Source organism: Salmo salar, chromosome 13 (genome assembly GCF_965601325.2).
Source record: "Salmo salar chromosome 13, fSalSal1, whole genome shotgun sequence".
Classification (NCBI taxonomy): Eukaryota; Metazoa; Chordata; class Actinopteri; order Salmoniformes; family Salmonidae; genus Salmo; species Salmo salar.
The window spans coordinates 78,599,261-78,615,530 of NC_138303.1; the positions used below are offsets into that span (position 1 = coordinate 78,599,261).

General features: G+C 42.7%; 1 protein-coding gene across 2 annotated transcripts; it reads right to left on the reverse strand.

Annotated features, from left to right (window-relative positions):
- Window positions 1–4,384: 4,384 nt before the first annotated feature.
- mrpl22 (mitochondrial ribosomal protein L22) lies at window positions 4,385–10,883 on the reverse strand. 2 transcript variants are annotated; one of them, XM_014137968.3, is made up of 7 exons: window positions 10,552–10,883; window positions 10,405–10,447; window positions 10,058–10,193; window positions 9,835–9,900; window positions 6,194–6,271; window positions 5,540–5,609; window positions 4,385–4,645 (listed from the first exon to the last, which is right to left on the reverse strand). In XM_014137968.3, the coding sequence occupies exons 1-7, from the start codon at window positions 10,577–10,579 to the stop codon at window positions 4,437–4,439; spliced, it is 630 nt and encodes a 209-aa protein (XP_013993443.3). In that variant the 5' UTR covers window positions 10,580–10,883; the 3' UTR covers window positions 4,385–4,436. The 2 variants fall into 2 exon arrangements, with proteins under 2 accessions (XP_013993443.3, XP_013993444.1); XM_014137969.3 differs by having other exon boundaries at window positions 10,058–10,237; window positions 10,552–10,854.
- Between the last annotated feature and the right edge of the window lie 5,387 nt (window positions 10,884–16,270).

The following is a 16,270-nucleotide window of genomic DNA, read 5'->3' on the forward strand; positions in this document are numbered from 1 at the left end:
TAAGGTGTGAGTGGGGATAAAAAAAGAAACAGAAGCAAGAACAGCTGCTATACTTTTGGTAGTTCTGCTGAGCATTGTGCTCTGGGAACAAGGTGAGAGTCATTGGCTCTAACCTGAAATTGAGGGCACTTGTCTGCTTAAATTGGGTCCGGAAAGTGGCATTTTATTTGAAAATACACTCAAAGCCATTTGGAGCCGACATGGGCTTGGCTGGATGAAGTGACAGACAAATCAGACAGGCTGGCCAGATCTGTAACATAAAGAGTGGGGAACTAAAGGGCAATTAGGAACAGCAGTGACCCAGCTCCAGGCCTCTTCTGCTCCCACAACCTGTGGCCTTTAGAAGATGGGAAAAACCTTTATATACACAGAAACTGTAAACAATTTTGTCAGAGAATGATAGAGCGTGCTGATCGGTTGCATAAGTCAAAATATCAAGGTGAATTCCAGTCAATGGGTAACATTGGGAAACTGACAATTATTTTTATTTATTTTTTATCTCACTTCAGATGCAGATTAAGATACAGAGCGGTGCTCCTTTGGAGAAGACACTATGTCAATGCTAGACCACTTCTTCTTTACAATAGAGTTTTAAAGCATTATCAAGTCACACCGTTTTGTAAATGCAGTCAGGCCCCTAGGACAGCCCTGTCCACAGTCATAACAATCACAGATCCAGAAGTAAATGGAGCATAGAAATGGGAGCTGGTGTGACCGGATTACACATGGGAAGATGGTTTGGTTCCTGTTGTCATCCAAAACCAGATACTGTCAGGGGAGTCCCAACTTGAAGGGGATTTGGCTGTTGGATTCAGAGAATGGAAGCAAGCCAAAATGTCTATTCAGCCACGATGATGTGCCTCCTAACAAGGTTTTCATTTGATTCTGTGGTTGGGGGGATTTCAGCAGTGCTTTGCACAGGTCAAAAGATAATGCAATATCATAACCCAGTTTCATGATAAATAAGCCAAGTTTACACTCTTCCAAAAAAACAATCTGCGTGCATGACCAACGTTGAAATGGAGTTTTGATCTTGCATTGCAGTTGCTAGAGTGCAAAAGAATCGAATAGTTTGGTCTCTGACAATAAAAAATAAAAAAATGGAAATGCCGGACCAATTCATCGGTCTTCCTTTTCCAACTAATTAATGCAGTCCATAGAGAATAATAGCAAGATATATTTATTTTATTTTGTATTTTTAATAACACCAGTCTTTCAGAGGATATTTTTAAACGTTCTACTAAAAATAAATGTGACATTAACTGTAAGTGGCTCTGTAATAATACAAAATATTTTTTTTATACACTACATGACTAAACGTATATGGACACCTGCTCGTGAAACATCAAATTCCAAAATCATGGGCATTAATATGGAGTTGGTCCCCCCTTCGCTACTATAACAGCCTCCACTCTTCTGGGAAGGCTTTCCACTAGATGTTGGAACATTGCTGCGCGGACTTCCTTCCATTCAGCCACAAGAGCATTAGTGAGGTCCGACACTGATGTTGAGCGATTAGGCGTGGCTCGCAGTCTGTGTTCCAATTCATCCCAAAGGTGTTCGATGGGGTTGAGGTCAGGATTAATTTCTGTATTCACCTTGCTTTGTGCACGGGGGCACTGTCATGCTGAAACAGGAAACGGCCTTCCCCAAACTGTTGCCACAAAGTTGGAAGCACAGAATCGTCTAGAATGTCATTGTATGCTGTAGCGTTAAGATTTCCCTTCACTGGAACTAAGTGGCCTAGCCTGAACCATGAAAAACAGCCACAGACCATTATGCCTCCTCCACCAAAATTTACAGTTGGTACTAGGCATTCAGGCAGGTACCGTTCTCCTGGCATCCGCCAAACCCAGATTAATCCGTCGGACTGCCAAAGAATGCATTTTCACTGCTCCAATGGCGACGAGCTTTATACCACTCAAGCCGACGCTAGTCTTTGCGCATGGTGATCTTAGGCTTGTGTGCGGCTGCTAGGCCATGGAAACCTATTTCAGTACGGAACTCGGTAGTGAGTGTTGCAACAGAGGACAGGCAATTTTTACACAGACGCGTTCTTTGAGCTTGTGTGGCCTACCACTTCACGGCTGAGCTGTTGTTTCTCCTACACGTTTCCACTTCACAATAATAGCATTTACAGTTGACCGGGGCAGCTCTAGAAGGGCAGAAATTTGACGAACTGACTTGTTAGAAAGGTGGCATCCTATGACGGTACCACGTTGAAAGTCACTGAGCTCTTCAGTAAGGGCGTTCTACTGCCAATGTTTGTTCATGGAGATTGCATGGCTGTGTGATCGATTTTATATACCTGTCAGCAACGGGTGTGGCTGAAATAGCCATGTCCACGAATTTGAAGCGGTGTCCAAATACTTTTGTGTATATATATATATATATATATACATACACACACACACACACACACACACACACACACACACACACACACACACACACAGTTGAAGTCGGAAGTTTACATACACCTTAGCCAAGTATATTTAAACTCAGTTTTTCACAATTCCTGACATTCAATCCGAGTAAAGATTCCCTGTCTTCGGTCAGTTAGGATCACCACTATATTTTAAGAATGTGAAATGTCAGAATAATAGTAGAGAGAATGATTAATTTCAGCTTTTATTTCTTTCATCACATTCCCAGTGGGTCAGACGTTTACATACACTCAATTAGTATTTGGTAGCATTGCCAATAAATTGTTTAACTTGGGTCAAATGTTTTGGGTAGCCTTCCACAAGCGTCCCACTATAAGTTGGGTGAATTTTTTTCCCATTCCTCCTGACAGAGCTGGTGTAACTGAATCAGGTTTGTAGGCCTCCTTGCTCGCACACGCTTTTTCAGTCCTTCCCACAAATGTTTTATAGGCTTGAGGTCAGGGCTTTATGATGGCCACTCCAATACCTTGACTTTGTTGTCCTTAAGCCATTTTACCACAACTTTGGAAGTATGTTTGGTGTCATTGTCCATTTGGAAGACCCATTTGCGACCAAGCTTTAAACTTCTTGACTGATGTCTTGAGATTTTGCTTCAATATATCCACATCATTTTACATCCTCATGATGCCATCTATTTTGTGAAGTGCACCAGTCCCTCCTGCAGCAAAGCACCCCCACAACATGATGCTGCCACCCTCGTGCTTCACATTTGGGATGGTGTTCTTCGACTTGCACGCATCCCCCTTTTTCCTCCAAACATAATGGCCAAACAGTTCTATTGTTGTTTCATCAGACCAGAGGACATTTCTCCAAAAAGTATGATCTTTGTCCCCGTGTGCAGTTGCAAACCGTAGTCTGGCTTTTTTATGGCGGTTTTAGAGCAGTGGCTTCTTCCTTGCTGAGCGTCGATATAGGACTCGTTTTACTGTGGATATAGATACTTTTGTACCGGTTTCCTCCAGCATCTTCACAAGGTCCTTTGCTGTTGTTCTGGGATAGATTTGCACTTTTTGCACCAAAGTACATTCATCTCTAGGAGACAGACCGCGTCGCCTTCCTGAGCGGTGTGACGGCCGTGTGGTCCCATGGTGTTTATACTTGCGTACTATGGTTTGTACAGATGAACGTGGTACCTTCAGGCGTTTGGAAATTGCTCCCAATGATGAACCAGACTTGTGGAGGTCTACAATTTTCTTTCCTGAGGTCTTGGCTGATTTCTTTTGATTTTCCCATGATGTCAAGCAAAGAGGCACTGAGTTTGAAGGTAGGCCTTGAAATACATCCACAGGTGCCCCTCCAATTGACTCAAATGTCAGAAGCTTTTTCTGGATTTTTCCAAGCTGTTTAAAGGCACAGTCAATTTAGTGTCTGTAAACTTCTGACCTACTGGAAATGATACAGTGAATTAATGTCTGTAAACAATTGTTGGAAAAATTACTTGTCATGCACAAAGTAGATGTCCTAACCGACCTGCCAAAACTATAGTTTGATAACAAGTAATGTGTGGAGTGGTTGAAAAACAACTTTTAATGACTCCGACTATATATTTGTTTTTTTTCAAGGGAGTATTATACGCTTGTGTGAATTGGAAATGTTTTTTTTTTTTGCATATCCCAACTCCCCGCGACACCCTAGGAGAGTGGGGTCACGGCCATGGTCAGCATTTATCAACGGCGACCCTGGAGCATTTTTGGTTAAACGCTTTGCTCAAGGGCACATCGACAGATTTTTCACCTTGTCGGCTCAGGGTTTGAAACTAGCAACTTTTAGGCTACTGGTCCAACGCTCTAACTGCTAGGCTACTTACAGCCTCTGTAAGAGCTTATGCTACGACTAAAATGTCAATGTAAACAATTAACTGCTGGGTGCGATCAAAAGCAGACAATCTCACAACATTTAAATGAGAAAAGCCAGAATTGGAGAAACAATCCCGCAAATATGATACATTATTTATTTACAACATATCAAATCACAACAGTAATAGTTTCCCTAGAGTGCGTGGATAATGGTACGACTCTTGAGCTGTTCAACGTACTCCTTGGCCTGGTCGAAGCCAGTCTTCTGCTCTGCCTTCGGTGGAAGCCCCTCCACCAGCTTGACAAAGTAGTGGCAGTGCACTTTATCCATGATCCCAAACATTCCTCTGCCATGGTAACGGATACGTTTCAGGTACTTCCCCTTGTTGGAGAATGATTCCGCTGAAGTGAGGGAGAAGGGGATAAAGAGTGCGTGAAAGTGTGCGCGTGACAGACATATAGAACAATGACACATTTCTCATTCTGGAATTGCATTTCAATGTCAAACACATCAGAATAAAGATATTTCTGTTTCCATTTGTTTATCTATAATAACCTCTGAATTACATTTGAATAAATCTGAAGTGAAAAAAAAAGTATGTATTTTCAGGCATCTAAAATTACATCCCTATTGTGATTTTTCAATACATTTCCATTGCCTTTTTCATTTGAAACAGTCAGGACGTGATTAGAATGCACCATACACCCTTTGATGATCACCATCACTTTATTCTAACCTTGTTAAAACTATTTACATTCAGGAATTCAAATCATGCTATTTAGGAAATGCATGGGCAATTTCTGTCATACATTTTATTGTCAGAGGATTCTAACAAGATGTTATGCGTATGAACTTGTGTATTAGAGACCATCTGCACCTTAAAGATTATTTTACATTTTAGTCATTTTAGCAGACGCTCTTATCCAGAGCGACTTACAGTAGTGAATGCATACATTTTCTCCCCCCCCCCCGTACTGACTAGTATCCACACATCCAACCCTCACACAAAACAGTCAACACTGCTGTTCTATGATATACCATTTATTCTACTATGTGACCGAGACACTGCCCACATATTTGTAAATACAGTCTATTATTACTATGCATACTACCTCTATTACTTATTATTTTTTACCCGACTCTTCATTATTATTAATATTGATTAACGTACTGCATTAAGGGGGCTAGCACACAAGCATTTTGCTGCGCCTTTTATACCTGCTGTGAACTGTGTATGAGACGAATACAATTTGATGTGTAAGATTTCAAGAAGATGTATGACAGTTGACACTTACCAACATATAAATTGGACTTGTATTCCACATTGTGATTCCTGACTGCCATCTCCTGGGCTTCCAAGAGAACCTTAGAAATACAACAACGTATCACATCATGAAAGGAAGACAGCGGCCAAACACTGACAAGTCATACGAGTGTATTTTGTCAGTATAACTATTGGACATGAGCACATCAGACAGGTCACCCGTGATACAAATCAGTATTCGACGTCCATCCATGTCTGAGGACATCGGGAGATGACGTGGAAACAAGGCCACTAGGGACAACAGCGAGCTCCGTTACCTTCAAGTAGGTTTCGGTTTTGCTAGGGCGTTGTTGACGGGGATGGCAGATGGGCGCAAGCATCTGCCCCTGGTTGAAAAGGTAAGCATCTGCCTCTGGTTCAAAAGGGTGCATGTTCAAATCCAGTGATAGTTATTTTTGATATTCTTCTTTTAAGCCTAGGCATCAAATGCCTAACCTTAAATTTGTAGTTAATTCCTAAATTTAACCTTCAACACTTTGAAATTTGACGTTTGAGAAACATGAATGGATGTCTAACTCTGATTTGAGTCTGTGAGAGCTTGTTGCATCACAAGCCTAAAGCAAATGTTGCATTGTTTTCCAAAACTAGTTAAAGCATGCTGTAGAAAGTCAAGGATAAAACATACCTCTTTCATAATCTTTGCCCCCTTTTTGTCATTGAACTCAAGCTGTGCAATGGCATCGTCAATGGTCATTCCTCTGATCTGTTGGAGGAATACAGAAGTCAACCAATAGCGGACGCATAAAAATGGCAGGCCCCATGCACTTACCACAAATGCCTTGTTGGCCAAGTTCGCCGTACATTGCTCTCCGTTACTCTTTTTGTATTCTCGTCAGCACAGTATACATGATCCCAATTTTACCTCCAAGACACTGCCGATTTGAAAAACAAAAAAGAGTAGAATGTGCTAATTTACTGGTGCATTGAACCATGTTGCACGCTATAGTTTAAAAACTCTGATAGTGCTAAAACAATGTCATATCTAAATTGACATCTTTATGCACCTTTGGCATAATACTTTATCATTTTAAAAACGGTTCAATGCACCTGTTTTTCTCAATACCAAATCATCTGATTAACAATTAAGTACCTTACTGTGATCGTTTTAAATTAAAATGGTACAAAAATAAATGATGTTCTTAGCAAAGAGCAATTTCTCAAGCAACAATTTTGGTAGGACTGTTGGAGTGGTCTGAGTTGGGAGGGGAAACTAGCCGTTATTGGCAGAGAGGTTTGAAACTCTTTCTTATTGGTCTATTAACTAATTTACCGTGAGGTCACCAGGCAGGCCAAAACTCCATCCCATCAAAACAGGCTAAAATTTCAGGCGGCCTTTTCAAAAAGCGCATTCAATTTCACAGTATTACGCCAACCTCAGTGTGGAAATATATATAACACAGGAAAAATGTTTTTGACTGCATTTAACAAAATAGCATAGTTAAAAAGACACAACCTACAAGGCTGTCAGAGGTCAGCCTTACATTATATTGTTATGACAACCAATCTATGGGACAGGCACAAGGAAAGCACTGGACAACAACCCACTAGGAAAGTGAAAGCAGGGAAGGCCATAGCTGTGTATATGACAATGCTATCCCTCTTGGACAACATTGTAGCGTAAAAATTCATCACATGTGCGTCACGAATCTTGAATAAAATTCGATTTGAAATTACTTGACATTTTTGCAGGGCATTGGACCTTAGCGCCAACCATTGGGAATTTGAGCCAAAATATCCACAGGAAAGCATTATTCAAGGCTTTTAACCCCCCCCCCCCAAAAAAAATGAAAAGCCGATAAATAAAATTGTTGCCAGCCAAATTGACCGGGAGAAAAAAATAAATAATATATATATATATATATATATAAAAAAAACTATCCAATTGCAAAATAATACTTCTTTCATTGATGGAAAGACCAGTCCATGGAAATACATATGGCCGTAATGCTTATTGGTCTATAGCTTAATTAGCATAATTGTGGAATTAAATTGCCGCATGTGTATTTAAGTTAGGCATGTATTTTATTTAATCACACGCACAGCATACAGAGAGCCTATTTTGAGCAAAATACCACCTCAGACAGCATTAGAGCTGCTGCAGCGCTTCAGCCCATTGCTGCTGAAGTGCAACATGTGCTTTTATAAGACCAGTCACTGTGCAATATTTCTAAAATGCAATTGTGTGTTAAACTTGGATGGCCACAATTAAAATGAGTTACCATTTTGTTAGTTTTTTTATTAAAATTGGAAGTGCCACTGCCATTAGACATTCAAGTGCATAGGGAACAGTAGACAAACTATAAGAGATGCTCAGTAATTTCCTCCATATATAGCACATTCAGGAACATATTCAGACCCCTTCCCTTTTTCCACATTTTGTTACAGCCAAACTCTAAAATGGATTAAATGAAACACTCAATCTATACACAATACTTAATGACAAACAAACTGGGTAAGAATCATTTGCAAATGTATTAAAAATAAAACAGACACCTTATTTAAGTGTTCAGACCCTTCGCTATGAGATTTGAAATTGAGTTCAGGTGCATCCTGTTTCCATTGATCATCCTTCGACAACTTGATTGCAGCATTGAAGGTCCCCAAGAACATAGTGGCCTCCATCATTCTTAAATGGAAGAAGTTTGGAACCACCCAGTCTCTTCCTAGAGCTGGCCGCCGGGTGAAAATGCGCAATCAGGGGAGAAGGGCCTTGGTCGGGAAGGTGACCAAGAACCCGATGGTCACTGACAGAGCTCCAGAGTTTCTCTGTAGAGATGGGAGAACCTTCCAGAAGGACAACCATCTCTGCAGCACTCCACCAATCAGGCCTTTTATGGTAGAGTGGATAGATGGAAGTCACTCAGTAAAAGGAACATGACAGCCCGCTTGGAGTTTGCCAAAAGGCACCTAAAGGACTCTCCGACCATGAGAAACAACATTCTCTGGTCTGATGAAACCAAGATTGAACTCTTTAGCCTGAATAAGCAGCACATCTGGAAGAAACCTGGCACCATCCCTACTGTGAAGCATGGTGGTGCCAGCATCATGCTGTGGGGATGTTTTTCAGTGCGTTTTAGTCAGGTTTGAGGGAAAGATGAACGGAGCCAAGTCCAGAGATTCATGAAAACCTGCTCAGGACCTCAGACTGAATAACGACCCTAAGCACACAGCCAAGACAACGCAGGATTGGTATCGGAACAAGTCTCTGAATGTCCTTGAGCAGCCCAGCCAGAGCCCGGACTTGAACCTGATCGAACATCTCTGGAGACCTGAAAATAGCTGTGCAGCAACGCTCCCCATAAAACCTGAGAGCTTGAGAGGCTCTGCAGAGAATGGGATAAAAAAAATCCTCAAATACAGGTGTCCAAGCTTGTAGCGTCATACCCAAGAAGACTCGGGGCTGTAGTCGCTGCCAAAAGGTACTTTAACAAAGTAAAGGGTCTGAATAGTTATGTAAGTGGTTTTTATAAATTACTGTTTAGTGATTACTGATCAATTCATGTATACATTTATAATTAGCAGATTGTTATCCATTTTAAAACCTTTTTATTTATGTATTGTACATTTTTTTGTGGCTTCCAACCACACCATTTCTTTGTATTTTGTTTTCTGTATTGCTGTCCATCACTTGATTTCTTTGGTTCAAATAAACTTTAATTGACCAGAAGCCAAAGGCACAATCCTAGTCATATTAGCAACACATCCTAGTTGTTGCATCTTTAGATTCCCCCTCCTTCAAAGTTCTTAGCCGAGATATTAGACAGTATAAGTTAATATAGCCCAATAAAGAGTTCCAAACCCCTCTGCCAATAACAGCTTGTTTTCAGATTACATATCCCTCCCCAGTCAGACCCCACCCAGTCATAGCTAAATTATTGCTTGAGAAATTATTTTTTGCACCAAAAAAAGTTTCAGATTATTTTAATGTTAAACTATTACAGTAAGGTCCTTAACTGAAATTAGAGAAATTCTTTTTTGAGAAAACAGCTTCATTTGGGCCTTTAAAAACAGACTTTTCAACGTAGGTCTGCTGCATATGCCTGAAATCACATCCTCTCTGCTCCACCTTATGTCATAATAAAAGTCCTGCATGTGTGCAAGCACATTTAATTAAATGAGGGACAAGATTACGTAAAGAAAGTACATTTATGAGATTTTGAATGTAGCATCTAAAGATTGAGAATACGCAGTAAAATCTGTTATGTCTAGGGCTATCTGGAAGGTGTTCAACATGTTGCTTTTACATTCAAACCTTGAGACACCCACCATATTTGCTAAATACCACATCTTGTCCTTGCTGTACTTGATTTGCCTCCTGCAGTGGTGCACCTCCTGTGAAATAAATATATTGGTCTGTATTTAGTATATCGCAACAACTGAAAACCACTTAGTTAACAATAAAATGGTCAGATATGGAATGATTTCCATGGGAATAAAGGTTTTATTTAACCATAACTACTGTATGTATCATTTGGTTGTTGGAACTCACTGCAGGTCTTCGTGCTTCATCAGGCTGCTGTGGTGGGAACATTTGCAGGTTCTTCCTGTCCCAGTTCTTGTTGACATCTAATGAGGCGCTGGTGTGGATGCAGGAGAGCTTCTGGGTTTTACCAAAGGCAAATAGCCTGGGTAGAGAAGAGAACTTCGCTAAGAAGCTAACGTTAGCTAGCTAACGTTTGATAAGTTAGACAGAAAGAGGCACAATAAAAATAAAATCTGGCAAATACTTGTAATAGGTACAATTATGAAAGTTGTAAGCACATGTATAACTTCACTGCTTGATTTGTCCTTTACTGAAATTACAGCGCTGTTAGCTCGTGTGCTGGTTCTCCTTACCTTGAGCGTATCTGCCCAGCAACACTCCTGAGTAGTGTGAACCCTATGAAAACATAACCCATGTTAAGTTCATTCTAAACCACACTTTAGAAGAGGTAGAGAATTAAATAGACGCTGGCATTTCAAGTACAATACTATTAAACTTACCACCGCCTACCATTACGGAGGTCGCCATGTTGAATGTATGACGTCGTCCACACCTTCTGCTTTACGGCAAGTGCACAGTCTCGACTGTCGTCGCTACTTACCACAACCACACATTCATAAACCCCGCCTATTTCTAAAATGTATCTTCTTAAAATCTGATTTTAAACGTAACCTTAACACACTGCTAACCTTATGCCTAACCCTAACTTTAAGTTACAACTAAAAAGCAATTTTCTGGTTTTATAATTTTTTGGTCTAAGGTAACTAGTGGAAACGCAAAGATACTGATGCTCCTTCTCAGGGCTCCGTCGCCTATCTTCTTCTTGACATTTGTATTGGCAGATCGCAACCAACTAAAAGGTGCATACACCGTCATCTACTGTACTGGAGAGTTGCGTGGCCGGTGATGGCCTCCCTATTAATATATGTATCTTATTTGGCCCTATGTTTCCGCCTACTGTTCTGGAGTGTGAATTCATGACACTTTATGACACAAAATGGGAAGGGACAAAGGACTGGAAAAGGAGGCAAAATTGCCCTACCAACACCCGTTAAAACCTAGTCACTAACACACCTTGTAACTCTTCTGCAGTAAAATCTCGTACACCCAAGTATTTCTCTGTAGCTACCACCACAACATATACTTTCTATTATTTCAGTTCCATTTCTGCGGTACAGTTGATATCCATGTCTATGAATGCTCAGAAAGCAACCTTACTGGCGCACATTTATTCCTATCACTCTATTAGCCCGGCTTACTCACAGGGAGCCTCTTATGATCCCTCGCCCTGGACCCATCTTCCTGTACTTCTCTCTTCACTTCCTCAGCATATGAGGCAATTTATATACTAGATCTACACTGTAAAAAATAATCTAGACATTATCTTCCATTTCTTTTAGACTAGCATTTGGCTTTCAACAACAAAGATTTGTAATAACCTTGTTGTCTGTCTCTCCGACATTTGCAACATTGTTTCAATACTGAAATTCGATCTCCAGTGGTCGGGACGAGACAGACAGGCTGGCAGCTTTTCTCAGCCAGTCGAAATCATGAGTCAGGATCATTTTATGGATATACACAAAGAAATGTCAATAGAAAAACAGAAATTGCAGCTTCATTTTGAAGTGATTGTGTTAGCTGTGTAGTTGGCTATCTCTTCTGGAACAGTGGTCTGGTGAATTGGAATGTTCTATGCCAGACGAAATTTCACATCATTAGCTCATTGTAATGGATGTATCCCACAAAAATCACTAGAAAACAGCTTAAACAAACGCAAAAGCAGCTACGTTGCTGTTATTCTGGCTGCACTGTTTGACGTGACAGTGTTAGACAAAGTTGGCCAGCTAGCAAGCAAGGGATAAGAACGTTGCCAGCCAACATGGCAACAGAACATTTAGATCGAATGACTGGATCGAGTCCATAGATTTAGAACGAAAGACAGGACGTGTTAGTAAATTCACTCTGGCTATATATTCCGATTTTAGAGCGCTCTTGTCTGAGTGTGCCAGAGCGCAGAATAACTGATGAATTTCCGAACGCTCAACACCCATTGAATATGGCCGGTGACAGTAAACATCCGCAAAAACAGTGTAATTAAATTGTTGCCAGCATTACAGTTATGATCACCAACGCTCTGGGTAATATGAACATTTGATTCCATTCCAGCCATTACAATGAGCCCATCCTGCTATAGCGCCTCCCACCAGCCTCCTCTGGTGAGCCCACTGTAAGTAAGAAGGGGAAACCGTAATTAAACAACAGAAGGTCAACACCTGAGAATTCTACCTGGTGTTGATAGTGTTAGTGTATATTTTCCAAACTATTGGAAGGAGAGACAAGGAAGATGTGTCTATCCTTGACATCAGATGAACACATCATCCACATCTCTCCCTTCACCAGCTGGTTTTGAAGCATGAGTGAGGTACTGCTGCCCACGCAGGAGAAGGAGAGACAGGGAAGATATGTCTATTCTCTGTGTCGAATGAAAAATGTATGGGAGCTAGGAAAGGAAAGAAGGAAAGAATGCTTGAAAAGGAAGATAGGTGTCACGGTTGTCGTAGGATGAAGGAGCAGACCAAAGCACAGTGTTTGTATCGTTCCACATTTTATTTATTAAACTGCGAAACTATGCAATACATACAAATAAACTGAATGAACAAAACAACAATCCGTGACAAAGAGTTACAGCATACACTTACTCAAAAACAATCCCCCACAAACCCAGGTGGGAAAAACAACTACTTAAGTATGAAGCTCTGGACTGGGAACTGTCGACGGAAGCTCTGGACTGGGAACTGTCGACGGAAGCTCTGGACTGGGAACTGTCGCCGGAAGCTCTGGACTGTGAAGGCGCACTGGAAGCCTGGTGTGTGCAGCTGGCACAGGTGGCACCAGACTGGTGACACACACCTGAGGACGAGTGCGAGGAGCAGGCACATGACGCACCGGACTGGGGAGACGCACTTCAGGGCGAGTGCGAAGAGCTGGTACAGGACGTACTGGGCTGTGGAGGCGCACCTGAGACATGGTGCATAGAACCAGCATCAATGGTACTGGTTCGATGACACACCTTGCACGGCAAGTGCGAGGAGCTGGCACAGGACGTACTGGGCTGTGGAGGCGCACTGGAGACCTGGTGCGTAAAACCGGCATCAATGGTACTGGTTCAATGACACCGTGCGAGGAGCTGGCACAAGACATACTGGGCTGTGGAGGCGCACTAGAGACCTGGTGCGTAGAGCCGGCACACATGGTACCGGACTGGTGACACACACTTCAGGGCGAGTACGAGGAGCAGGCACAGGACGTACCGGACTGGGAACACGCACTTCAGGGAGAGTGCGAGGAGGGGACACAGGACGTACCGGACTGGGGAAGCGCACTGGAGGCCTGATGTGTGGGACCGGCACAAGTTGCACCGGACTGGTGACACGCTCCTCCAAACGCCTGCGTTGCCGCATACTCCTAGCCAACTCCATTCTCATGCACTGTACTCTCCTTGGGTCGACCGACCACCTCTCTATCTCCTCCCAGGTTGTCACTGGCTCACTCCCCGGCTCCGCTGACCACCCCGTGTGCCCCCTCCCCCAAAACAAATTCGGGCTGTCTTTTGGGCTTTCTACGTGGCCGCGAACCCTGGTGTCATTGCTGTCCTCCCTTCTCTCTGTTCGACTGCTTCCAAGGAAGGCTTTCGTCTCCAGCCATAATTTCCTCCCAAGTCCAGAATGTCTTCTCCTCCTTTATCTCCTCCCAAGCCCAGGATACCTTCTCCTCCCGGGCACGCTGCTTGGTCCTGGTGTGGTGGGATCTTCTGTCACGATCATCATAATGATTGGACCAAGGCACAGCGTGAGTAGCGTTCCACATCTTTATCATAACGTGAAACTTCAGCAAAATACAAAAACAATAAATTATCAAACGAAACGTGAAGACAGTGAAGTGCAAATAGGCACCTACACAAAAACAAGATCCCACAAAACACAGTGGGGAAATGGCTGCTTAAATATGATCCCCAATCAGAGACAACGCTAAACAGCTGCCTCTGATTGGGAACCATACCAAGCACACCAACATAGAAATAAACAACATAGAACACCCCCAGTCACGCCCTGACCTACTATACCATAGAGGACCAAGGGCGTGACAGTTATTCTTGAGCGTGTTGTGTATGCAGAATATTTTTTTTATCCGTACGTTAGCTAGCTTAGCTAGAATGTTCTCCAGCTGCATTGGCTGCTACCTAGGTCTGACCATAAAAACAATTTAAAAAACTTGTTGCTTCCATGGAGAGTGACAAAGGTCTGATAACCCTCTTGCTATGTCATAACTTGGGTTATAATGTTTTGGTATTTTAAAATGGATGGCGATAGATTTGATTTGTTGAGTGACTAAGCTACTTGGCTAGTACCTGATGGTAACCAAGTCACATGAACTGTCATGTAAATTAGGAAGTGAATTTAATGAAATAGTTGCCTTCCAGAGAGACATCAGAGATTGTAACTTTCTCTGTTTCACGGAAACATGGCTCTCTCGGGATATGTTGTTAGAATCGGTTCAGCCACCGGGCTTCTCCATGCATCGCGCCGACAGAGTTAAACACCTCCCTGGGAAGAGGAAGGGCAGGGGTGTATGCTTCATGATTAACGACTCATGGTGTAATCATAACAACATACAGGAACTCAAGCTCATCCGACCTAGGTTTCCTTACAATCAAATGCCGGCCATTTTACCTAACAAGAGAATTCTCATCAGTTATAGTCACAGCTGTGTACATTCCCCCTCAAGCAGACACCAAGATGGCCATCAAGGAACTTCATTGTACTATATGCAAACTGGAAACCATATATCCTGAAGCTGCATTTATTATAGCTGGGGATTTTAACAAAGCACATTTGAGAACAAGGCTACCTAAAATCTACCAGCATATTGATTGCGCTACGCACATGGGCAAAATCCTCAACCAACGTTACTCTAACTTCCGCAATGCATACAAAGCCTTCCCCCGCCCTCCCTTTGGCAAATCCGACCACGACGCCATCTTGCTCCTATCGTCTTATAGGCAGAAACTCAAACAGGATGTACCAGTGACGAGAACCATTCAACGCTGGTCCGATCAATCGGAAGACAAGCGTCAAGATTGTTTTGATCACGCGGACTGGAATATGTTCCGGTCAGCCTCAGAGAACAACATCAACCTATACGCTGACTCGGTGAGTGTGTTTATAAAGAAGTGCATTGGAGATGTTGTACCCACTGTGACCATTAAAACCTACCCTAACCAGAAACTGTGGATGGATGGCGGCATTTGCGCAAAACTGAAAGCGCGATCCACCGCATTTAACCATGGAAAGAGGTCTGGGAATATGACTGAATATTAACAGTGTAGCTGTTCCCTCCACAAGGCAATTAAACAAGCAAAATGCCACTACAGGGACAAGATGGAGTCGCAATTCAATGGCTCAGACACGAGAAGTATGTGGAAGGGTCTACAGGAAATCACGGACTCCAAAAAGAAACCAGCTACGTCATGGACACCGACGTCACACTTCCAGACAAACTAAACACCTTCTTTGCCCGGTTTGAGGATAATACAGTGCCACCATTGCGGCCTGCTAACAAGGACTGCGCCCCCCCCCCCCCCCCCCCCCTTCTCCGTGGCTGACTTGAGAAAAACATTTAAACATGTTAATCCTCGCAAGGCTGCTGGCCCAGACAGCATCCCTAGCCGCATCCCGAGAGCATGCGCAGACCAATTGGCTGGTGTGTTTACGGACATAGTCAATCGCTTCCTATCCCAGTCTGTTGTCCCCACATGCTACAAGATGGCTACCATTGTTCCTGTACCCAAGAAGGCAAAGATAACTGAACTAAATTACTACCATCCCGTAGCACTCACTTCTGAAGTGCTTTAAGAGACTAGTTAAGGATCATATCACCTCCACCTTACCGGCCACCCTAGACCCACTTCAGTTTGCATACCACCCCAAAAAGGTCCACAGATGACGCCATCGCCATCACACTGCACACTGCCCTATCCCATCTGGACAAAATGAATACCTATGTAAGAATGCTGTTCATTGACTACAGCTCAGCATTCAACACCATACTACCCTCCAAGCTCATCATCAAGCTGGAGGCCCTGGGTCTCCACCCCGCCCTGTGCAATTGGGTCCTGGACTTTCTGACGGGTCGCCCCCCAGGTGGTGAAGGTAGGGAACA